The sequence below is a fragment of the Crotalus tigris genome, unplaced genomic scaffold (assembly GCF_016545835.1).
Source record: "Crotalus tigris isolate CLP2741 ecotype Arizona unplaced genomic scaffold, ASM1654583v1 scf7180000017933.3771270, whole genome shotgun sequence".
NCBI classification, from domain to species: domain Eukaryota; kingdom Metazoa; phylum Chordata; class Lepidosauria; order Squamata; family Viperidae; genus Crotalus; species Crotalus tigris.
Window position 1 is genome coordinate 1999334 of NW_024096726.1, and position 26481 is coordinate 2025814.

The following is a 26481-nucleotide window of genomic DNA, read 5'->3' on the forward strand; positions in this document are numbered from 1 at the left end:
CTATTTTTAAGACATGGAACAACTATCATCACCTCTTTTAAACAAAGAAAATACAGTGAAATATTGAACAAAACATGTTTCAATAGCATGCCTTAGTTTTCATGCCATTTAAAATATGAGAAATAAATCTTGATGGGTTGCATGATATGTATTTGAGGCATATTTCATCCATGTCTGAATTAAGATTTATTAAAGAAAGAGACAGTTTTAACACCCAGTAACAAGACAGAATAGTGGACTCCATCGCTTGCTGTATCTCTGAGACAGTAGAATATGTGCTCTTGTTACCAACATGGAAGGGGCATCAAATTGCTAGTTCAGGCATCCTTTCTCTCAGCTTTTCATTTTTTGAATGTGATCTTACCTTATTAGTCTTTGTCCCAGGAATTTTCTGTTAGACCTAGATTGGAGGTGTTTGTGAGGGGGGATGGGGGATGTCCAAAAAAGTCAAGAAGGGGACCCCAACCACGCAATTAGAATTCTACACATTATTGTGTGTATCGGGGGGGGGGGTTGATTGCACAGCTGAGGTCACCAACTTTGACACACTTCTTCCCTGTTAGAGAATTATCAGCCAGTTTCCAATCTTTCCTTTTTGAGGAAGATTGTAGAAAAGGTGGTTGGATAACATTTATGGATGATCTCGGAAGAAACAGATTATCTGAACCCATTTCACTCTGAATGCAGGCCAGGGTACGGTTCAAGACAGTGCTAGTCGCATTGTTGATTATCTTTGCCAGAACCAGGATGGGGGAGGTATACCCATTCTAATGCTCCTTATCTTTCAGTGGCTTTTGATATTGTCAACCACATGATCCTTCAGGACCAACTATAGGGCTTAGGGGTGGGAAGCCCTGTGCTCCAGTGGACAATGGAGGCCTCTCCACCATCTTTCTGTTGGCAGCCAGGGGAAGTGATCCCAGTGTGTTTGTGATGGGGGGCGCAAGTGTGGTTTGGAAGCTGCTTGAATCCTGTCTGTAGTATATAACGTTATCCACGTCTTCGGGAGGTGTATGTTTGTGGCCCTGCTCTGCAACAATTACTTTCTTTCTTTACCTTACTCAGTGGTCAGTTCCACTCAGTTACCATTCTTGGGCTGTACTTCACCATTCAAGTCTGGTGTGCAACTTGGAGGACGTTTTGAAGTTGCAGTTGTTGCTTGATGAATAGGTGATGGCTGTGGCCAGGAGAGGCCTTTGTGCCAGTTGTATCCTTTCATCCATCAAGAGACCCTTTAGATAGTCACTCAGGCCTTGGATACTTTACAATTACATTATTGTAATGAATTCTACAATCGTAGAATGGGTACCCAAGTAGTACAATCCAGCAGAGTGGGTGGGCTCCAGGTCCCTTCAACTAAACATTGCCATCTTGTGGGACTTAGGAAGTATGCCTTCCCTTTTGTGATCGCCTACCTCCAGAACCATATCCCCCCAGAAATAAGAATGGTGCTTAAGAAGAAAAAGAAGCAGGAGAAGAAAGGGTGGAGTCAAGAGAGGAATCAGTCTGGAGTCATTATGTTCTCAGAAGCAATTCAAGTCCAGCCCACCTTGAATTCCATTAACTCTTGTCTAGCGTCAGTTTGGTGCTGACCATTAATTGACTAGATTCTTGTGTATAAACTTGACTAATAAATCTTCTTACCTGCAACTTAATGCATACTAACAGGCACCCTTGGGGCTCTAGAAAGCTTTGAAAAACCTGGCTTTGGCTGCAAGGCTGAGGTTGATATTATTTGTTCAATGGACCTTGTTTTCTTTGGTTTATTTTGGTACCAATCAGATATTGTAGCCTGGACTGTCTGTTTGATTTAATGTTTTTAGCAGTTTTTATGTTTTCTCTAGTTTTATATGCTACCCAGAATTCACTGGAGTTGGGCAGCGGCCAATAAATTTAAATAATAATAATAATTCACCACAGAATATTCCAACAAACCAAGGTTAAAAAGAAGGCTTATTTAAAGGAAAGAAGTATTGAGAATAAAGTTTTCTCCGTGTGATTTATGGGACAGCCACATAAGTGTTGCAAAGCAATGTATGTCTATATTTGCTACACTTCATTTTCAAAAGTTAACTAGATTTTCAAGCACCATTACTGGACAAAGTAAACAGTTGTAAATGTATCCCTAGAATATTACCAAATTGCATCAGAAATAAATGGCATCATTTCATTTTAGGTTTTATGTGGAAATCTTAAAAATACGGTGTTTTCGAATGTTTACATTACTGTGTAAAAATTATTTGGGGGAGCCAAACTTTGCCATTTCTAAGTTCCCCATTAAAATAATTATGTATGTATAGTATTTTTATAAACTATGAAGACAAGAAAATATGCCATTTTTTTAATTTCAGTGGAGGGGCAAGAGATGGCAGTATGAGTGGGCGGGGGAAAAGATCAGCAGATTTTAAAAGTGTTAAAGATCTTAAGAGATGAAAGAATGAACATTGTATTTATAGAGTTTTTATAATTGCAATGTGTGTGAAAAAGACAGACGCTAATACAATGGATTTTGAACCTTTGACTTGCATTTCTGATATACAAACTCACTTATTTTTAACCAATCTTTTCAATATGTGATCTACCATGCAAAACCCATGCTTTGGAGACATAATCAAAATGGATTTAAAATATAATGGAGGAGGGAGGAGGAAGAGGATGCATAATATGATACAACTGAAAAAAATACCCTCTTTAATGAGCAACAAATCAGAAAGACGTCATTCAGAAGTTTCCTGAAATGTTCTATGTTAAATTCATTTCCTTTGCTTTGCTTTGATAGTTATAACTAGATGCCAGCATGGGTTTCTTAAAAACATGTCATGCCAAACCAATCTTATTTCATTCTTTGACAAAATGACTAAATTGGAGACCAGTGAAATGCTATGGATGTAGTATGCTTAGATTTCAGTAAGATATTTGACAAAGTAGACCACAACCTACTTCTTGGTACGCTAGGAAAATGAGGGATAGACAGCATTACCCCCAGATGGATTTGTAACTGGCTGACAAACTGTACTCAATGAATAGTCCTTAATGGTACTATTGATTGATTAATTGATCAGGGATTTCGAATCTGGCCAAAGGGTCAGATTTGGGGAATTCTGCACTGCAGCCTAAGTTGCTTATCTCCTACACTACTCCCAGCTTTTTCTTAAGCCAACTTCAGAAATGTGAGTTTAGATTGAAGTGGACTGACAACAGGGCTTCTCTGTTGGTCAGCTGGCACTAGCTGCTGGAGGGCAAGTGTATGCCTGGCCCCAAAGCCAATCGGAACTGTATTGTTCCAGCACTCAGGGAGAGGTGAGAGTTGCGGGCTGCTATTTGAAAGGAATGAACTACAGACAGTCCTTGGGTTACAACGGAAATTGGGAAAAGAATTACTAATGTTAAGCAACACAGTCATAAACCACAACATCACATAACTACATTGTTCTGACAATCCTGGGTGCCCTGATTCAGAGACGACACTGCTGTTTGTTAAATGAGGATCTCATGTGACTGCGACTTCCAACTTCCTGCCAGCTTCCCCAATGCCTTTGGGAAGGGGATAGGAATGAGAAGAAAACATCATCATCATAATCTATTCCTGCACCGAGGAAGTGGTGAGAGGCCCCTACTGGCCAATTACTCTTTTTTTTCCTTGCACACTGTTGGTTACCTGATACTCATCTCCTGCACTCCCAGTCCATCCTTCTCCACTCGGACAAAGACTAGATGTCAAGAGGCCATCCTGCTTCCCATCCTGTATTCCAATGAATGTTGTGCATCTCACAATGCACACAGGATTCACTGGAAGAAATCACTTTTATCTGGTGGAGAATTCAGAGTTTGATAATATCTTGTCTTCTCCTGCAGAAGCAGCATTACTTGAGGCCATGCAGGTTGGCTGAAGAGACCTGGTAGTTACATTTGGCTTTGGTTGAGACATCTATCATCACTGTATCGATTATGTGCACACAACTGAAGCTTCATTTGTTTTCCTTTTTCGGTTCAGAGATTTAAAATATCTAGGTTTGCAACATACCGGTAGTTCTATACATCAAATATGCATTATTTGACAATCATAAGGACAGACTCTGGTAGTCAGCATCAAATGCAAAATATATTATTTCTGAAAACCCAAATGTATTTCCTTTAATATTACAACATGGTAAATAAATTACAGGGGTAATTTTCCTTGTGCATGGGTGAATTTTACCCTCTTACACAATCACAACTATTTAGGAAACCTTCCTTAGCCCTGAAGCTGACAAAGGTCTACAATTTGTTATGGCCAAAGGGCAGCCTTACCTAGGAATCATAACCAGGTCTAGCCCAAAATAGAATGACACAACTGCCCCAAGAGAGAAAAGCTGATGATCAAAGGGAGAAAAAGTTTGATACGTCCTTTTAGGGAAGCCTGTTGCTTGGATAAATAGTTTAGGATTGCATTCTGACTTGGAGCAAAGCCAGAATCTAGTCTAGTTTAGGTGAATTTTTCCTAGATGGGCAAATGGCTCTAACTGACTGTTTCAATTCAAAGGGAGCACAGTTTTCGCAGTACATGAAATCAATCAATCAATCAGGGCCTCCACAAAATGATGATCACCATATCTCATTTCAGAACTCCACATGAGCAGAAATGACATTACCATGATACATGGCAACTATTTTTAAAATACTTATTTTAGCCTTTAAATAAATATTAATCAGATGCCTGACTGGAAAAGAGGGTTTTTAAAAAGGCTGTTTTACAGCGGTTGGGTCAGATACTGAGGATCAAAACACAGTTCCTTGAGAGGGATTTTTTTTTAAAAGAAAGTTACAGGAAGAAACCTTCCAGCAAACATTAACTTTTCCAGAATTCCCCTCTAGAAGCAAGCTGGGTGACTTTCAGAGCCTTGAAATATTTTGGGGGTCTCCACACAACCCTAAGTGGTTCTCTATATTATATGAATGTGTGTGATTGATCTACAAGACAAAAACAATTCTCTGTCAACCAGTACAATCAGGGTTGGTTATTAGTTTGAAAAACTTCTTCAACTCCATGAAAGTTTGATGGTTTCTTCACCTCACACAAAATCCAAAGATAGCATTTTGGCTCAATCTGTTTCTCTGTGCTTATTAATTCAAGGCTCACAGATAAGATGGCACATTGCAAGAAACAGGTTCCCTGTCTGCAGACAACTACCTCTTTGTTTCTTTGGTATCTCTCACAAAGGATACCAGATCTTTTGAAGTCTTGCCAGATGCTTAAACAATGCAACTAATTAAGTAATCAACATGTTTAAAGATGTGTATGCATGCTGAGGTAGGGGGTGAGGGGATCCTGAAGATATTCCTGTTATAAAATAAAATATTTTAAAACTTGGGCATTTGGAAAACACTTAGGATATCCTATTTCTAGACCTATATTAATGATAGTTTAATTCCACTGGGTTCCAGCTATAACAGTTTAAGTACAAGTGCCCTTGAATTCTCAGCTTCTTGTTAATTGCTTACACAATAGAATTACAAATCAGCAGGTTCTTTCCTTATGTAAAGAAACTCTAGTTGCAACAAATGAATTGGCTAATTTTTACGGCACACATTAACCTTTTAATGAATGGACTGCTTAATGTCTAGTCCACCTGTCTCCATGCATATTTAAAACCCCATTAAAACATTAACACACATTCACAGAAACAAATTGTTTTGCTAGTTTCATGAAAAATCAGCTATTTCTTCCACTATTCTTTCTCTACTATCTATATCCTATATTGTACATAAAGCCATATAATGGTTATGCTTTACTATTTATTCTTGTTCTGATACTGTCTGGAATTTGCCGTATGCAGAAGAAACTCAACTCATTTAATCCTAACAGAAAGAGTGGCATAAAATGTACCACACCAGCACTAGAGAGAAATGGTGGACTAGCTATAGGCCAATTAGAAGAATAATGATGAGACAAAGGAACTTTAATGTATGCATCATCTTACCAGGTTTTTTAAGCTGAAAACAGATGCACTCTTTTTAAGCAACATCATAGTTGAGAAACTCTACTAGACTCTGACTCTGATTCTCTAAATCTGAGAAATGATGAGTAGAATCTAGGGTCATAAGCCTCGGATCACATTCAGTTTTTGTTAATGGAAGTGGTTTACTGGAAGTACTACTTTGTGTGGCAGCCAGCTTGGCTTGACAGGTGTGGTTTTCCATGGCTTTTCTATCCAGCTTCAATTATTCCTACTACAATGGCTTCTAGACAAATGTCAGCACTGCATCTGAAGACATTCTGGAAGCTTCAACTAGTTCATTATGCTACTGGTTTAAAAGTGAGATTATTTTACAGCTATGAAAAAGCCAACCTTATCTATTTAATCCTGTTTAACAATAATAATCTCTTCTACCTTGGCTGAGAGAGCTTGTCCATTAGTCATACCCCCTCTAGTTACTTGTCTGGCTAAAATCTGAGACAAAATTATTCTTTTGCCTAAGTGCATCACCATGTATTGGTCACAAGAGGCTTAACTGTTACTCTGAAGCATCTTACTTAACTAGCCAAAAGGCCTCTATTGTTGCTCCAATGGTCCTAATGTTCCTTTTCGTTCTGCCTCTAGACCAGGGGTCTTCAAACTTGGCCCTTTTATGACATATGGACTTCAACTCCCAGAATTTCTCAGCCAGCATACATGGCTGAGGAATTCTGGGAGTTGAAGTCCACAAGTCATAAAAGGGCCTAGTTTGAAGACCCCTGCTTTAGACTCTTGACTCTAAATCCAAAATCCAGTGCATGGAAAACTGTGAAACCAGGAAACTGCGTTTATTGAAAATAGAGTAACTATTCAGCATCAACATCTGTAAGACCAGCTTTCTGGTATAAGATTATACTTAGCTTTGTGCATCTAACTTTCTCATCTTTTTCTTAATAAATCTTCACATTTGGTTGATGGTTGAATGGTAGGATGTCTTAGCATCTTTTCAGGACCCTTCTCCCACTACCTAAAAATAAAGCACAAATTTTATAAACAATTTTGTTTATAAATTTTTGACTAAAGAAGGTAAGTAGAAGTGGGCTAATTTTCCCCACTCAATTCCCAGATAGCTTGGAGATCACAACTGGAAAAATGATGCAGCTACCTTTGTAGTTCCATAGAACTACAGCTATAGCTCAAGGTTGCATTATGGAGTCTCATGTGTTTTCTGAGCTTGGTTGTTTGCTTACAAATGTCCTGTTGTCGAACTAGGTAACATTATGTTAGCTACTTGGTAACAAAATGTCTGCAAGCAAACAAAACTCCAAGAGGACAGAGGACTTTACCTTAGTACGGTAATTCTCTGTACCGATCATAGCTTACTTGACAAGGAGCTCAAGGAGCAGATGGAAGAGGGAATCTCTGCTTTCACAGCAGAATTTATTTTGAAAACTTCATTCATTCCAGGAATAACTTAAAGTTATACTGCCCAGAAGTATCGATGCATTTAGGTTCAATGATATTAACGAAACTTTTCCCAGATTTTCCTCCCATTAGAATGCGTTTTCAGGGATGCCACCTCAGCAGAATGTTTTTCCAGGAAAGCTTTATCCTCGTGCTTGTTTATCTCTGTTGTGATGTCTGGTGAAAATCTTTTGGCTTTTCAAGGCAAATAAAATCTAGCCCATGTGTATTCATTTTTAAGCTACAGTTTGTTATCTCTTTGTCTTTTTCTCTCAGTATTTTGATGGCATCACTTCATAATTATATGTAAGTTATATTTTTATTTTTTGTAAGTTGTCCATTTGCATTCAAAGGTGGTTTTAGATTTAAGCCATTCTTGTCATCTTATAACAACTACTTGGGTTTGTAATGGACTCTCAAAGCATCAGAGCAACAAGATCTGCAAAGTACGGTTTCTCAAACAAAGTGCGTAGATTTTCCTAGAATGTGAAAGAAATTAAATTTTCTTGTTTTTAATTTTTTTTTGTTTTTCCACCTATACTTTAAAATATTATTAATTTTAGAAGCCAAACTTGTATGTTGTACAATTCCTACCTAGATGTCAAAGTGAAAAAAACAACTCTAATGAATGGTCTTAGAAAAAAAATATATAGGCTGGTCCTATTAGTTTAAAGACACACAGAAAAAGCCAAAGATGACAAACATGCATAAAATTCAAAACATGATGGAAAAGAGAACAGGCAACTGAACCACATAAATCACTGTTTTGAATCTTATTTCTCGGTGGGTATAATTGTACCTTAGTTTCTTATAATGATTTATTGAGGTAAATATTCTGTATGGTTTAACAGCTACAACTTCAAAGGATCAGGCACACAGTCTCCCTTATTCATGAAGCAGCTGAAGACTAGCTTGTGAATTAGCTTCTGTGTTCTGGGACTTGGCAAAGTTTGTTTTTGAGATTCTTATAAAGGATTCATATTGATGCAGCTATTCAGATGTGAAAAATGCTGTGCTGTAATGGGCAAAATAGAAAACCTTTATTGTAATTCCTGTGGAAAAAAAGTAAATAGATTAAAATAAATGATGCAGAATTACTTTTTTTTTTTTTACCAAAAATAGAGAAATGCTCCAAAGTTGGGTTTTTTTTTTTCTTCTCTCAGTCCGGTTGATGGGTAATAAGAAGAGGAAAAGGAAAAAGGAACTTTTAGTACAGATCTTTTCTAAAAGGTTCAAAATGGAAGACAGAAATGGAGCAAAGCTTTAAGCGATGATATTTGCCATTTACAATGAATGCCAAACCAGTTTCCATTGCTGTCTGACCAGAACAATCCAGCCATTAACTAATTAAAAAATTGTGATCCATGAAGTACTGATGGCATTTTAATAGTTCTTTGGGTAATTTAAGAAGTATATTTTGCAAAATATATCTCCTTTTCTATTTATAGTTACAGTGCGGTGATGGCGACAAATGTTTTGCATTTCTATAATACCAATACCCAGTGCTTTTTTTGTAAAAAAAAAAAAAAAAAGGTGCCGGAACTCACACGTCATACAACCTGCCTTGCCTACCCTGCAAGGTTCTGTCCAAAAAAAGGTGCCGGAACTCTGTTCTGGGCGTTCTGTGACAAAAAAAGCCCTGCCAATCCCCATTCAAGTCATGGAAATGCAATATTCAGCAGGCAGCATCACTGTTGCCAATTATTGTCAGTTACCCAAGATGTACATGTACTGATGGTTCAACATTTCTTGAGCAACAGGGGTCTCTATGTTATTTCCTGGCACATCACTGTCCTACTCCATCTGTCCAGAGTGCCACCGTGACATCACAGTTGCAAAAGACAGGAAAGGCTGAGAAAATGCAGTATATGAGTTCCTTGCAAGATCTCTTGGCAAATAGACTGTGCGTTTTATTAGAAAAGGAAGGCTTTAATTTAGAAAATTTACAAAATAGCAACAAAAAAATCACCTTCTACATCCAACTCGACACTGCTGTGTTTTAAAGCTTAAATGTCAATATTTGGGAGGCTTGTATCAGTTGCAACTAGTTAGAATGCGTTCTTGGGTCAGTTTTTTGTAGCAAGTTCTTCCACTGAGGTTTATAGAAGATTCAACAATGTGATGCAATAGAAGGAAAGCAAGGGAGATTCCTTCTCATATTACTTTGCCTGTGGTCTTATCAATGGAAGTTATGTCGTGCAATTGTTACGTTCATCTTGAATGTGTAGCCAGTCAATTTAGAAGGACAAACTCACTGCATTTTGTACACTTTTGATATGCTATTAACTTTAAAAGGAGGAGATATGTATGATATGGACATAAAATACACTAGATTGAGTCTTTTTAATAATAGTAGTAGTAGTAGTAAAGTTGGAAGGGACCTTGGAGGTCATCTAGTCCAACCCCCTGCTCGGGCAGGAAACCCTACACAATTTCAGACAAATGGCTGTCCAGTCTCTTCTTAAAAACTTCCAGTGTTGGAGCATTTACTGCTTCTGGAGGCAGGCTGTTCCACTGATTAATTGTTCTCACTGTCAGGAAGTTCCTCCTTAGTTCTAGGTTGCTTCTCTCCTTGATTAGTTTCCACCCGTTGCTTCTTGTCCTGCCTTCAGGTGCTTTGGAAAATAGCTTAATTCCCTCTTCTTTATGGCAGCCCCTGAGATATTGGAATACTGCTATCATGTCCCCCCTTGTCCTTCTCTTCGTTAAACTAGACATACCCAATTCTAGCAACCGTTCCTTATATGTTTTAGCCTCCAGTCCCCTAATCATCTTTGTTGCTCTTCTCTGTACTCTTTCTAGAGTCTCAACATCTTTTTTACATCGTGGTGACCAAAACTGGATGCAGTATTCCAAGTGTGGCCTTACCAAGGCATTGTAGAGTGGTATTAATACTTCACGTGATCTTGATTCTATCCCTCTGTTAATGCAGCCTAGCTCTGTGTTGGCCTTTTTGGCAGCTGCAGCACACTGCTGGCTCATATTTAGGTGATTGTCTAATAGGACTCCGAGGTCCCTCTCACAGTTACTACTGTTGAGCATGGTGCCACCTATGCTGCACTTGTGCACTTGGTTTTTCTTGCCTAAATGTAGAACCTTGCTTTTTTCACCATTGAATTTCATGTTGTTAGTTAGTGCCCAGTGTTCAAGTCTGTCCAGATCCTTCTGTATCTTAAGCCTGTCTTCTGGAGTGTTGGCTATTCCTGCCAGCTTGGTGTCGTCTGCAAATTTGATGAGTTCCCCATCTATCCCTTCGTCCAAATCGTTGATGAAGATGTTGAAGAGCACTGGGCCAAGAATAGAGCCCTGGGGCACCTCACTAGACACTTCCCTCCATATAGATGCAGTTCCATTGAGGACCACTCGCTGAGTACGGCCGGTCAGCCAGCTACAGATCCATCTGGTGGTGATTCTGTCTACCCCACATTTTTCTATCTTAGGTTGTGATCTACTTTATCAAATGCCTTACTGAAGTCCAAGTAAATTATGTCCACAGCATTCCTCTGATCCACTAATTTTGTCACTTGGTCAAAGAATCCAATAAGATTTGTCTGGCATGATCTATTTTTGACAAACCCATGTTTGCCTCTAGGTGTTCATTGATTTGTTGTTTGATTATCTTTTCCAAGATCTTTTTGTCGTGGTCAGATCACGGGTTGGTCCAGATGAGATTTGATGCTGCCATTTCTTTCATATATGAATAGACCCATTATGATGGTCCACATGAGGAAATAAGTGGATCTGGATGGGTTCCAGAGGACTCTGGGGGAGTCTTCAGAAATTTTCTTTGCCATCTGGAATCAGGAAATGGCCAGCATGTTTGATATCATTGTTCCCAAGCAACCCTGGAATTAAGATTGAGAACTACCAACCCATATAATCAGGCAGCAAATGCCAGGCTCACCAGCATGAATGATGTTATCTACTGTAGTTGGGTAATGAAATGCCTCCAAGAAAACAACAAAGCTCAGAAAGCACCAAGCACTCCACAGTTTAACCATGAGCTCTCTCTCTCTCTCTCTCTCTCTCTCTCATTGGTACAACCTTTCTCTGTTGGATGGCTCTTGGTTTACTGGGTACCTCTAGGACAGACATGTCAAACTCGCGACGTCATGTTACATCGCGCAACGTATTGGGCCGGTTTTGCCATTGCCGGCAATGGGGTGGGTGCAGCCTCCAGATGATGCGTCCAGCCCGCAGGCCAGCAGTTTGACACCCCTGGTCTAGGAGATAAACTGGCAGGATAAATCACCTAGAGAAAGATAAAAGTGAGTACTGGCTAGAATTTGTGTAGATCTCTCTGACAGATTGTTTCATGGGATTCACTGTTTCCAGTTCAGGCTGCTGCTAAAAAGGTCCGATAATAACTCTGGATGATCTGGCGCCCTCCCAAAAGAGCAACTCCACTATTTGAGGGTTTTCTTGGACTCACATGGCAACAGGCAGATGGAGACCTGTTGTAACCCTGCTTGGAGTGGGAAACTTGGCAATTACAACACATGTTCTTACTATCTGGCTGAAATGTTAATAATTCTCTCGACATGGAGCTGCCTTTGAAAATCACTCAGAAGCTGCAAATGTTCTAAAATTCAGCAGCCCATATTACTGCAATGTGCTCTACATGGGCTACCTTTGAAGAGTATTTGGAAGATAAAGAATGTGGTAGTGTGAGCAGTTTGGGGCACTTCTAAGATTGTGCATATAAGAGCTTTGCTACACGAACTGCACTGAATGCCAGTTTGCTTCCAAGTCCAATTCATGGTGTTGGTTATTACTTTTAAAGTCTTTCATGGCATGGGGCAAGGTTACCCGAGGAAGCGCCTTTTTCCAATTTCATTGACCATTCATATTGCAGACTCCACTAGCAGGGTTTAAGACAGTGGTTGCGAACCTATGGCATGGGTGCCAGAGGCGGCACTCAGAGCCCTCTCTGTGGGCATGCGTGCCATCGCCCCAGTCCTAGGCCTTCAGCTGGGTTTTATAAAACCTTTTCACTTTAGGCCTCTGTCGCCATGTGCAAAAAAAAAAGGTTCAATCAATCAGTCAATTTCAACTTCTTGCAGGGAAAAAAAAAGATCTTGCAAAGTTGGAATTGACTGAACTTTTTAGTCCCACCCAGTCTGTCGTTACCATTTCAGCCATGCCCATCCAATGGGCCATGCCCACCTAATGGGCCACGCCCACCCAGCACTCGACGATGCATAAGTGGGTTTTGGGTTGCAATTTGGGCACTCAGTCTCTAAAAGGTTCGCCATCACTGGTCTAGGAAGACAGCCTTCTCTGCTGTTGCCCTCAGAGTTGGGGGCTTCTTCCTCCCAGAGTTGAAGCAAGCCCCCACTCTTCTGGCCTTCCAGAAGAGAGTTAAGACCTGGCTCTACCAACCGGCATGGGGATATAAGAATAACATGAAACCTTGGCGATGGTTGGTGGCTTGGGAGCACTCCCTCCAACTTTTTTTTAAAAATGGTAATTATTTAACACTTTTTAACTGTTTTAATATTGTTTTTAACTATAGCTCTTTTCATGGTTTTTATTTGTAAACCATTCAAACTCACTTAGGTGACATAGTTGGTGTAGAAAATTGATAAATAAAATCATATAACAACCGATTTGTGATTGCAGCATTGTTTACCAATAGGTTTCCAACTTCAGTTCCAAGTGCTGATTTTAATCTGAAAAGCAAAATGTCTTGGTTTCTAGATACCTATAGGAACTTCTCCTGCCCATAAGTACACCCCATCGAAAGCTGTTGGTGATTTCCTTCACTCCTTGAAATGGCCTTCTTAGACTAGTTCAGTGATGGCGAACCTTTTAGAGACTGACTGCCCAAACTGCAACCCAAAACCCACTTATGCATCGTCGGGTGCTGGGTGGGTGTGCCCCATTAGCTGGGTGTGGCCCATTGGGTAGGTGTGACCTATTAGTGGGCATGGTTGTGGTAGTAACGGCAGACTGGGTGGGACTAAAAAGTTCAATCAATCAATTCCAACTTTGCAAGATCTTTTTTTTCCCTGCAAGAAGTTGAAATTGACTGATTGATTGAACCTTTTTTTTTTTTTGTACATGGCGGTGGAGGCCTAAAGCGAAAAGGTTTTATAAAACCCAGCTGAAGGCCTAGGACTGGGGCGACGGCGCCCGTGCCCACAGAGAGGGCTCTGAGTGCCGCCTCTGGCACCCATGCCATAGGTTCGCTACCACTGGACTAGCTGGCAATCTTCTACAAATTCCTTAAAAACCTTGTGGCACTTGGAGAATCAGTTTGCATAGGTACATTTATTTCCACCTCTTGCTTTTATATCTAATTTTTAGAAACCTTATTCTTGCTATGCTGATGTTATATGTGTACATATATATTAGAATTTACAATACAATAAAAGTATAACAATGAAAAGAAAAAGAAGAAAATGAAGTGGTAAAAAAAGAAATAAAATAGAGGATTTTTACTGTTAGAGAATTTTAATTTCTCTATTGGTGAAAAATAAATCAGAAGCTCTCACAGTTGACTGCATCTAGCTGATTCAAATAACTTTATATTTATATAAAAATATTTACAATACCATTCTTCTTTATAGCAACATAGCTTAATGAAGACTTCTTACAGAGACAGACCAGAGACAAAACAGAGACTGGAAATCCAGTTCCTAACGCAATACTCTTTTGCACAGACTCAGTAGCACTTTCCTCACATTGGCTGACTGAGTTACCACATGACTCTTCCTGCTCATGAATATTCCAAAATTTACTCCTGCTCTTCTATCAAATAATGGCCACTTTACTCTTTCCCTTCCCTCTTTAACCCCTTTAAATCCCCTATACCATAAATCTTCAGTTCTGTCTTTTCTTCTTTCACCAAAAAGTCCATATAAAGCTTCCAAACTTTTTTTAAACAATAGTAATTGGTTTTTCCCCACCAAACTGGTCAGCTCTGCCATTTCCATAAGTTCTGTCAGTTTTATGATCCAACTCTCTTCTATGAATCTCATTCTTTCGTTTTTGTACAAACAGTAAACTTGTCTCGCTATATTTGTTAGTTTCCCAGATTTTTCTCCAGTTCAGCATCAATAAAGTCCAATAAAAATAATTCTGCCTTCATTGTAATATTAACCCATACAATCTTTTGCGTCACTGTATGAATTTGTGTCCAAAATTCCATTACTTTTTGACAAACTCACTATATGTGGGGAAAATCTTCGTTTTCAGTTACAACACTTTCTATTCCTGTGCATGATTTTCTCCTGGAACTGCTGGAAATTATGGCAGCCTAAAAATATAAACTATAAATCAATCAATAAATGTTCCCACTCACCAGCCAAAAATTTTAAGGCTTGAGAGTTCCAAGTTCACAATAGTGTATCCTGAGATTATGTTCTACTTTATTCTTTATTCCTTTCCGAGGAATAAGGCAGCCTTGTTTTCAAAACTCTCCATAACACTGTAAAAGTAGACATACTGATTTACTTGTGAATGTTGGACTTCTGTTTTAAATATTTATTTTTATTAACAGGGATTGTAAATTTTGCTCTTGCGTTTTACACTGCTTTCCTGGTTTTCCCAGTTTGCATATTGTTTCTACATTAGTTTTTAAGTTTAGATATTATAAGCCACCCAGAGGATTTTATTTTATAAAAATATCTATTTCTATAAACTGCAAATAACTTTCTGCTAAATCATACAGTTTAACAATCAACCATACAACTTGACAACACAAGATTGGAAAAGTCAGCTGTGAGTTGTCCTTAATATCATATCCCTTACTTTGTCATAGTCAAACATTGAGGCAAAGCAGAGGTGCAGTGTAGAGAAGGGGAGCAAATCAGGTAATAAAACTGTTTTATAGATCAGTACTATACTTTCCCAAGACTAACTTCCAAACCTTTGTTGGATCTTTTAACAAATGCTGAGAAACTGTTAACACAACATGCTTCACAATATCCACAATCTGTTCAGGAGATTACACACTACATTAACTCTTGCATAGAGCTGAACATCAATACCTGGGGAGCAAAAATCCAGTCAACACCCTAGATGCGTAAAAGTCTAAGTGTAGCTACTGTTCGGATTTTTGCAGGTTTGCAGCTTTAGCTTTACTCTTGCATTATTTTATAATCCTTGCATTTGAATTTAAAGTCACTTCCACTACAATGTGTAAAATCAATTTAATTGCTGGGATGTATCTGCCACAGTGATGAGTTTCCTAATTATTGCATCTGAGCAATAATTAGGAAAGGGAAAAATACATACTCTGATTATTCTGTTCCAGCAGCGTGCACTATCGTGAGGAAGCGCTTTCCTTCTTAAGCTCAGACAGGACTATAAGAGAAAGGCAAATTATTTTATAGCACAATATATCTCCAAAGCACCTGAAGGCAGGACAAGAAACAATGGATGGAAACTAATCAAGGAGAGAAGCAACCTAGAACTAAGGAGAAATTTCCTGACAGAACAATTAGTCAGTGGAATGACTTGCCTCCAGAAGTTGTGGGTGCTCAATCACTGAGAATTTTTAATAAAAGACTGGACAACCATTTGTCTGTATAGGGTTTCCTTCTTGAGCACGGAATTGGACTAGAAAACCTCCAAAGGTCCCTTCCAACTCTGCTGTTCTGTTATTCTTTTCCCAAGCAAATGCTACTAGCTAATTCCAGCTACAAATTTTTGCTAGGCTTTGAATTGAGGAGCGAGAGACAAAAATGATTTCAACCCTTGAATAAAGGGGTGGGGTGAAGCCCTAAATGTTTATTCAGGAACCAATGGCTGATCAAATGTCCTCGCCACCCAATTCTTTTATAACCAACCACAAGTGATTGGAGGAGCGCGAGGAAAGGCGAAGAAAGACCTCCCAGTTCCATGCCACAGAGGCTTCTGGGAATTGGAGTTTCTGCCTTTCCGAGATGTTCCACCGCGAACGTTTCCCCGCCGCTTAGCGAGAGAACTACACCTCCCGAGATGCCTCGGTGACCTGCGCCGCCGAATTTTTTTTTCCCCCTCTCGCGCTTGCGCTGTGCAAAAGCTTGCAAGAAGGCGAGAAGGAAGAAGGCGGGTTGGCGGCAGGAGCAGCAACAGCAGGAGCAGGAGGGCCGGGAAGTGGCCGTTCACAGGACTCTGGTCGGGCGTCGGGAAGATGAGCGCCACCAAGGAGTCCAAACCCGAGCACGGCCACGGCGTGAAGCGGGCGGCCTCCCCTGATGTGAATAAGGGGCAGGGAGAAGTTGGGCGCTGCGGGGCGGGGAATTGGAAAGGGGATCAAGGCAAGAGGGACTCTTGGGGCCGGCGGTGGAAGAAAAGGGGTTCCTCTTCCCATCATCTCTTCTATGTAGATTGTAGAAGAAAGAGATGATGGCAAGAATCTCTTACGTAATTCTCCCGCTTTATATAGGAGAATTTGTTCCCCCTGTGATAGGCTGGTTCGGTAGTACATCTCACTCGACCCGCCCTTCTGCAGGACTACAACTCCCATACTGGGCAGAAGTGAGGGACTACAACTCCAATGCGGTGTGGGCAGTTGTCAATCGATGCATCTGGATCAGAGTGGATTCAAGAAGGATAGCCTAGGTGGCCCTTTCCTTGCACATTTGTACCTGAAGGGAAGCCCCGTTTTTGCCACTGGGAGTGAAGAGTGAGAGTTTTCCTGTGGATTGAGACCCCCTTGGGCTTCTCAAGATAGCTTATTATCTACAATAATTAATCAGGACATTGAAAAGCTCTCTGAGAACCAGCCTCTCAGGAGCAAGGCCTTGGCATGATGCAGAAGGGCTCCTCCCTCAGTGTGAGTAAAAGTTGGGAGAAGGCAGTGGCATTACTTTTCTGAAAAGCAGGGTAAAATGTTTGTAATAAAGTAGTAGTCATTATGTTGATGCAGTATAGCCAAAATAGAAAGCAGGAGACATGGTGGAAATGCAAATCCACTTGCCAGAATAGGTTAGTATGCATATGGTAGCCTACGCATATTATGTATAGGTTAGGAATTGATTACAGATTTTCAACAGAAAAATCTGAGATGCAACATACAGTAGATTATTTCTACAGAATCCTATAGAAATGGGCCTTTCCAGACTTTGAGGAGGTTAGAGGTACCATCTGAGTTATTAGTTTATGTGATGGCTACAAGTAGATTTTAGTATAAATGTGGATCTGGAATAAGTTTCCTATGCTGGACTATGGAGATCTATAACCAAAAATGCTTTTCTGTCAGAGGATGGATATAGTGCATGTTTGTACATTATCAGCAATACTACACTCTATGCTTTTTATTTTCAGAATGCCTTCTAAAGCTACAGTATGCATTTTTGGAACAGACTTTCAGCAGAAGGAATAAGATGGTGTTTTGTTTTTGTTTTTGTAATATATAGCAGCATTGTTGAAAGGGAGGAAAAGAACTGTTCCTGGCAAGGTTGAAAATAAATGGCATAATTCAATTAAATAAAATAGTACTTTTAATTTAACATTTTCATTAAAAAGATGAATTGATTAATTTTCTCTATTCAAATAGAAGAGAATATTTGTAGCTCAGGGCTGAACTATTGGGTTCTTGGTATTCTCTGAATTTAATTGGGGGTTTTTTTGCACATGTTTCATTATCTAGCTAAGTAGCATTACTCCCCCTCACACTATTCTTCCACTTTTGTAAAAGGGGAATTATCCATCTCTTGCATTATTTCCATATTTTGTGTTTGGAACTATAATATATGTATTAGTCATTGGAAGGTGTCAGCAGGAAGCTGTTGCCTGCTCTAATCCTGCCTGCTAAAAGTATATTATCCAGAACTGGAATATTTTCCTTGCAACCCGTGACAGTATTTTTTAAAAAAACTGACATTTATGTGAAGTAGATAGGCAAATATGGTGTAGCCATATGGAGTTTAATACATGTTTATAGCTGCAATGAAAGAACTACTATCTGTACAAATTAACTCTTGATTTTTATTTTTTTCAACATGCCTAAAAACTATATTTTGTTTTTCAGCTCGGAGCTGGTAGCTGGGAGGCAGCTGACTTGGGTAATGAAGAAAGGAAACAAAAGTTCCTAAGGTTGATGGGTGCTGGGAAGGTAGGGTTTTAACGTTCATCCTAGCAGTATAATTATTATAGAAGAAATTTTTAGTGCATAGCTTTCAAAGCAGATTTTCTTGGTTTTCTCTTTTTTTATAAGAATAGAAGGTCTTCTTAAAAATATCACCATCTAATAAGTAAAATTTCAGAAGGATGATATAAGTGAAAAGTTATTTCATAAACCTTTGTGTGTCAGAATACCTAATGGAATAGTTGTGCCAGGATTTATTACTTTTTTCTTATGAATTAACATTTACCTATTTGGTGTTTTGTCAGATATTTGTGTAACGGTGTATGACCACGGAATCTTGCAATTATCTTTCTAAATGTTTAATACTGAGAATTTTATTGCTCTCTCTACAAACTTTATGTGAATTAACTTTTTAGGTCAGGGCCTCTACACCTTCTCAATAATACAATTTCCATTCATCTTGATGTCATTGTAAAGTTTTCATACTTCTAGTAACACAAGTCATCATTTCTAAACCAAAACTCAGCTAGTACAACTTAACTTTTTAAAGAACATTAAGTAGTACTACTCTGTAGCTTTCCATTTAAACAAGAAAATTGGTTTCTAATATATACAGTTAATGTGTACATTCATTTTCTTCAGTGAATATGGTTGAATGGGAAAAGGTTGGAGATATTAACTAATTGTATGGTGAAGTGAATGAATCTTATTACACCCATTCATTGTTATAACACACAAAGTTTCAATGTAATACCTAATAACCTTGCTTACAATTCTATAGGTTATTAGTAAAAACACCAATAAAAGGACCAAAAGCTTATTTAGGCAAGAAAGCTCACCCTTTCAGCATGAAATTGACATGTTCTTCTATTCTTGTTTCCCAGCAATTAATATTTAAAGCATATCTTGAACTATATTATCAGTGGGACCTGGGACAAATATTGTGGGAGGGGTAAACCTAATCAGCTAGAAAATAACACATTTCCAACTTTGCTTTAGTGTTAATTATCTGTGGAGATTCTCAATTATCCAAGTCATGGTTATCGCAAAGGTGCTTTTTCAAAAAAAGGCAACTGGACTTTCTTGGTTTTTTTTTCCTTTGAAAACATTTTGCTTCTCATCCAAGAAGCTTTTTCAGTTATAACTGACTAGCTTATAACTGACTGGCTGACTGACTGACTGATTGATTAACTAATTAAGTAACCAGTCAGTTAGAACTAAAAAAGGTTTATTGGATGAAAAGTGAAACATTTTCAAACAAAAAAGCAGGAAAGTTTAGTTGCTTTTTTGGAAAAAGCACCTTTGGGTTTAGAGTTAATTATTTTAATTTAATTAATTGTTTTTCATTTAATTTTTGGTAAGGATCACTGTCCTCTGAAATTTGAAAGTGGATGTAAATAATTTTCAAAAGAAATTTGTGGAAGTACAATGGAATGAATTTTCTTTAAAAAATTTTTGTAAATACTTGGCTTGCCAGTTTATTGTCTTTGCTGCAAGTAGCACCTGGATAGCTATGTTAAATTAAAAAAAAATTTGTTCCTTTGGCAGAATCATTTTAATTGCTTATTCAAAGTGTCTTGTCAATCCTCAAATACAATCCCTGGAAATTGTGGTGCAAAATAAGAGCATAGGAACATAAGTAGTGCCCTGCTGGATTGGACCACTGGCCCATCTTATCATCCAAGTGCCGAAGAAAGCCCACTAGTCTTCCAGCAGACAGTCACACTGCCATGAAAGCTAATAGTTGTTGATTCCCCTGATTTCCATGAATTGGTCCAACTCTTTTTTTTTAAGCCAGCCAAAGTGGATATCAATGGTCACAAAAATTTAAAGCCGATTTGTGTAATTTGAGTGTGATTTGGGTTGGTTAATGGCATACGTAAGTCTCCCTAGAGTGGCCTGATATTTATTTGAAACATAACATGGTAATATTGACAAATAATCCTTTGGGGGAAATGGTCTTTGAAAGCCCATGCTATAATAAATCAGTCTTTAATAGAAAACTAGAATCATTGTGTTGGAATAATAATGTACGTTTCCTTCTAGAAAGAACACACTGGGCGCCTTGTTATTGGAGACCATCGATCAACTTCTCATTTTAGAACAGGTCAGTTTAACCAGGGTTTTGAAGGGGAATAACAAAGGTATTTTCTAGGAACTTTGCCTTTCTGATTGATTTACCCATATTCTATATAGATTTGATATTCCTCATGCTCAAAACCATCTTTTTGGCCACTAACTGCTGCTGGCTGTGCACCAGTCTTCTGAAGTGCTATATTGCCCCATGTGTAAGTAATGGTATAAAACCAAAATAGTCTCTGACTTATTGTACCCTGAAGTGACATAGTAATGTTTGTGCAAAAGGTATCAGAAAGTTCTATTTATGGACAACGTTTTAGTGTTGTCCTCAAACAATATTATTTATCATTATTTCATTCAATATATTATAGTCGTCCCCTAAATTAAAACAATTAAAAACATAGACAAAAGAGCCTGCCATTGTTCCTCACCTTTAGACAAAAAAATTGCCAAATTAAAGCAACTATTTGCTTCACTATAGATATATCCTGGGAATAGCAAGGGAGGAGCCTTCTTAACTGTCTTCCTCCCAACCAAACTTTCTATGCTTAATTGCTCTTTGAACTCTGGAATGCAGCCCTGCCCTCCTGGGGATCCAGACTACATTCCACCCACATTAAACCACAGCACATCAGGTCCCCCTCACCCCCACATACATACATTTAATCCCAGTTATGGGACCAAAGTCCAATTTTAAGGGCTTTTTGAAACCCCAGATGAGTGGAGAATCTAGACAATCAAACAACAACTACAACACCGGACATGACCTCTTATTTTAGCCAGATGAAACTGGAAGAAGAAGAAGACCAGACTGAACTGACGACAAATATTTTAAATCAAACATGGAGATTTGAACTAAGAGGGCAACAATCTAATGATCACAAAGGGGCCAGATCCTTTGAAAAATTGATAACTGGATGCTCTCCCTTGATTCAAATAACGTGTAGGAATGAAGAGAGATCCATCTGAGGATCTAAAGGCACTGGTATGGAAGCCTGTTTGGCACAAAAAGAAAGCTAGAGTTAGATTTAAAAATGGAATTTTCTTTCTCTTCCTTTTTTTGTTGATTGATAATGGAAGAACTTAACATCTTACTTAATGGGCTAAGGAGATTTTTAAAGAAATTGATTGATTTAATATTTAAGATTTAGATTTATAGGGGAAATGAAAATTAGCCATTAGATTATAGTTTTGAATTGTAATATGGAAGTTGGTTTGTGACAATAAAATATATTTTATTAGTAAATGATGAGGTACTAGGATGAGAAATAGAATATACTTGTGAAATAAAGTAAGAATGTAATTAACTGAATAATATGTGTATTTTAGATACGATAACTATTTTGTGATGAAATTAGGAACATGGTAATTGAAATTAGGTAAAACTTAAAAACAGGATTTGGATATGTATAAGCAAAATTATATTGACAGATGTATTGATTGTTTGAGCTATAATTAGAAACGTATTAACTTGAATGTGATATAATAATTAAGGGAAATAGACAGGGAACTTTTAATGATGCAACCTGAGATATGTACGAAAGATTTTGTTACTGGACTATTGATTACCCAATCACCACACTGCTTCCTAAATATTTGGATGTAAAATCGAAAAACTAATAAAACTTGTTATAAAAAAAAATAGCAACATTTAATAGAAATGTTGTGCACCCACTCTGCACTGAGTGGACAGAAACAAAGGGAGAGGAGTGACCCTATGCCATTAGGAATAAACTCTGTTGTGGGTTGAATAAAATCTTTTATGCTCCTCCTTTCTGGTTGAAATTCAGGATTTGTTATATGACTGTATGCTAATCAACATATGTAACCCTATAGGGGAAGAAGATAAGAAAATGAATGATGAGCTGGAGACTCAGTTTCAGCAAAGTATGGATAGCACCATGTCAGGAAGGAACCGGCGGCATTGTGGACTTGGTTTCAGTGAGGTAATTTTCCTTTGGCTGAGACAGTGGCTCGAGAGTCCTTCTTTGCCGTACTTCACTCTGTAAGTACGTGCATTATATAATACACTTTGTATTGCTGGTGGTTAAATAGGACCAACTTTCACAAATCTGCTCGTTCTTTATCACGTTACATAGCTAGCGGATAACATCCCTCATAGCCAGCATGGGGAGGGGGGTTTGCCCCTGTAGATGGTGATGTTAGGCTTTTTTTGCTGTAGCCCAGACATGTCAAACACAAGGCCTGGGCGCCGGATGCGGCCTGCGAAGTGGTTTCATGTGGCCCGCGAAGCCATCCTGGAAACAGTGAGGGAACAGCCCCCACTGCCTTGGCCCTGGCCTGTTTTTCTCCCTCCCTCATCTCAAATATTTTCCCACCACTCTGTACTTAGGAAGGAAGGAAGGAAGGAAAGAAGGAGAGGGAGAGTCTGAAGGAAATCCTGCCTTAGTCCCGCCCTGCTGCCCTTGCACCATCCCCTTGCCCCCTCCTTCTGTCCTATCCTGGGGGTCTCCCATCCTATTGCTAAGGAAGCTTTGGATACAAAGCTGGGTCTCCTCCCATGGAGAGGGAATGGGCCTTCCTCTGACTTTGCCCTCATATCCATCATGAGCAAACTGGGTAAGAAGAGCAAGCACAGCAGCAGCAGCCTTGAGGAGGAGGTAAATGCAGCTAGGCGCCTCCTTGGGGAAGTGGGGCTGAGTTTGGTGCCGCGGGTGCTCGAGGGCCAGGCTGGGCGTTTGACCTCTGCTGTCCAGGGCTCCCGGCAGCCCACACCACCATCCAGACCCCCTGCATGGCCTGAGAGGAACAGTGAGGCTCCTCCAGTGGACCATGCCTTGGCACTTGCCCTGTTCTCACCCCCTTCTGCCAGAGACCCTCAGATCTGTCCCACTCCTGCCCAGGCTCCCACAGGCACCCTTGACACAAACAATGTAGAGCTGGCCACGCCCACCCAGTAGGCCACACTCACTCCATCCATGCCCACCCAGTAGGCCGCACCCACCCTGGCCACACACCCGCCCCCCACGAGGGTAACCACAATGCTGATGTGGCCCTCAATGAAATTGAATTTGATACCCCTGCTGTAGCCTAAAAGATTACTGCGCTAGTAGGTGGTTAAAATCAAATGATTAAGTTTCTATGCCATCCACAATATATCAACCGGCTGCTATTTCTATATGTATTGATATTGGAAACACACTTCAAAAGAAAGGGATCTGTTCAGAGTAACAAAAGAAGCTGATAGAATTTTTTCTCTCAATCTTTTCTTTAGTTGGAGGAAGAGAGAGGAGCAGCACCAGAGGAGGAGGAGGAGGAGGAGGAGGAGGCGGAAGACTCCCCAGGATCAGAAAGCTCAGAAGACTCCGAAAGCGATTCTGACTCCGAGCAAGACGAAGTTGCTGAAGATCCGCCATCTGCAGAAAAACACAGCAACTCTGAGGACCCGCAAGCCAAGAAAGATGCCAAAAGCAGCTATAAAATGATGTTTGTTAAATCCAGTGGCACTTAGCTGCAGAATGTAGGCAGAGTAAGCCTTCTTGTTACAGTGCAAAGTCTTGGACTGCTTACGGCACAGATCTTCCCTTGGTGGTTTTAATAAGGCCTTTTAGAGAAAGGGGTGTTTGCATTTGCAGCACCACACCAAGAAGCTATTTTTCTCAGCATGACTGCCCATTTTGTTTTGTAAGATATGAAAATAAAATTGAGTGGGGGATGTACTTAGTTCTCAACCTGCCTTTAGATTCTACTTCTTCTCTCTTCATGTTCCATGAAGGCTATTAAATTTTTCTTAAGTTTGTTAAATGACTTACTGAAACGGCATTTAATGTCTTTATGGGTGCTTTATTTTTTAAAGCAGTTTTTGCTGGGGTTTTGGATGGTATAATTATTAAAAAGTAAGGACGGGACCTTCATGTGTCTTGCTTATCATCCAAAAGAAACAGTATTTTAAAATACGTGCTGCATTACATTTTGCAATGCTAAACTTCTGTTGGATGCATGTGTATTGAAGAGCTGATTTCAGAATTATGTCTAGATAAGGAATGGCAGAGCAGCCATTTAATGAAGAGAGGAATCTCTTCAAAAGGCATTATGGGTAAATTGTGTTATGCCTATACAGAAACCCTAAATAGGTATATCTTAATAAAGAAAAAAAATAACAAAATAAGTTGATTTTCTTTTCACTCTTGAAAAGAAAACCTTAAGTATTGTCTTGTAAGTTAACCCAGTTTTCTCAGAATTCATTAATTTATTCATTGAAATCCATTGAGTTTAGTATGGTTTAGCCAAATAAACCATAACAAAGTGTATGTACTGGAGTATATGCCTGTGTGTGTGTGTGTGGATTAGTTTGATTACAATTTCCTCCAAACTGGAGCTCTTCAAATATTGTGAGGTTGTTATATATCTAAAAGACATTGGGTCGAAGAAGCTAGGCTACAACATTTGTACTCCCTTTACTATGATTTACGTAGTAAATATATTTTTGCATTCTAGCTGACTATTCTCTGTTCTGCTTAAAATAAAATTAGATACATGAAGGCTTCCATTAGTGGAAAAATATATTACAGTGTAGTCACAAATTTGTACTTGACACAAAAGGAATCCCTAATTTATTGTTCATTTAATGCTTATTCATACCCCCTCTGCTAATGTAGGTATTCTGTCCATCTTGTTCTCTCATAATGCTCTTCTGTAGCATCAACAGCCCTTCCAAGATTTGCTTTCCAAATTTCATGGTGCACGAAACCACCTGTAATTGATTTCTGTATTAAGATCTGAGTTGGATGGGCTATTCTTTAGAAAGAATTGAAAGAAGAGAAGTAATTGGGAGCTTGTGGTTAGAGGGAATGAACAGGAGGGCAAATGGCACAGGATAGTTTTTGAGGGAGTGAGTTTAGATCTGATCAAGTGTGAATAAGGAGAATTGTGACTAATTGAATGAAGTTACATACTTTCTTTGCCTGAGCTGGGTACATAACCAGAACCAGCAAAAGGAGGATAGGAACAAGATATAAGAGCTAGTCTCAGGTTGTTAACATAATCTTAACTCCAACAGCAGGTTTAGACTGCTACACCTTGACAAAGAGACTCGCTTCTTCCCTTTACTTTGGAAAAATGGGAGTAAAGCCCCAAACCTTGCTACCTCTTATTTGCTGTGCATAGATAACACTAATTTGAGATTAGAGGACTTGCTGGAATTCTTGTGATATTACTTTAACATGCTTCCTAAGAGATTCTATGAATTGACTCTTTTGAGAGGCTTGTTCTTTGAAATTGTCATTCCCAATCAAGATTTGCTATAAGAAAATGCTGACTAAAATGGAGCGTTGAAAGTGAAGTGAAAGGGAGAAGAACAGAGACAAAGCATCAAGGCAAACCTAGTACTGACTGAGAGAAGTATGAGCTTCAACTCTTGCAATATTGGCCATCTTTTACATTACACAGTTCCTAAAGAGTAAGAAAGCTAAAGGTTATTAATAATTGGTATGAAAGAAGACCAGTGAGGGTTATCAGTTATTAACATACTTGGTACAATGAGCTCCCGACTCTTCTCTTCAAATCAAGATAGCTGCAAGTAGCAGGTTATGATAATTTAATCCAAAATCCAGAATGATAACTGCTTTCAGGCAGAATAAAAGTTTTAGGGAAAGAGGGCATGTTGAGGATGAATCAAATGTTCCCAAAGAAGGATCCAACCTTTGAATAAGGAGCCCACTTCATCTTCATCTACAGATATTCCTTCCAGAGGGGCAAAGATCTTTTGGCTGTAGAAATACTGAGAAAAAAATGGTGATGGGCATAGATTTTATGATGATTTGGCTGCCTAGAGCAAAGATTGCAGTTTTCACACAACAAAGGATGTCATGAATAGGCATAGACTTTCTCAAGTAGGCAATTGGAACAACTAAATGAACTAGGGTAATGAAAATATATTTTAGCATATCTTGAAAATCTTGTTGTTGTTAATTGCGAAGTCGTGTCCGACCCATCGCGACCCCATGGACAACGGTCCTCCAG

The 26481-nt window shown here is 39.0% G+C and overlaps 1 protein-coding gene across 1 annotated transcript; it reads left to right on the forward strand.

Moving 5' to 3' along the window:
* Positions 1 to 16393: 16393 nt before the first annotated feature.
* CUNH11orf58 (chromosome unknown C11orf58 homolog) lies at positions 16394 to 24956 on the forward strand. The gene is made up of 5 exons (XM_039344605.1): positions 16394 to 16587; positions 18364 to 18447; positions 20467 to 20527; positions 22336 to 22445; positions 23735 to 24956. Exons 1-5 carry the CDS (start codon positions 16522 to 16524, stop codon positions 23969 to 23971), a joined length of 558 nt encoding a protein of 185 aa, XP_039200539.1. The 5' UTR covers positions 16394 to 16521; the 3' UTR covers positions 23972 to 24956.
* Positions 24957 to 26481: the final 1525 nt, after the last annotated feature.

Bases quoted from the DNA above. Each gene is read 5' to 3' on its own strand.
- CUNH11orf58 (XM_039344605.1), top strand. From the start codon at position 16,522: ATGAGCGCCACCAAGGAGTCCAAACCCGAGCACGGCCACGGCGTGAAG. The intron at 20,528-22,335 runs GTCAGTTTAACC...GTAACCCTATAG, and splicing joins AACTTCTCATTTTAGAACAG to GGGAAGAAGATAAGAAAATG. The intron at 22,446-23,734 runs GTAATTTTCCTT...TCTTTTCTTTAG, and splicing joins GTGGACTTGGTTTCAGTGAG to TTGGAGGAAGAGAGAGGAGC.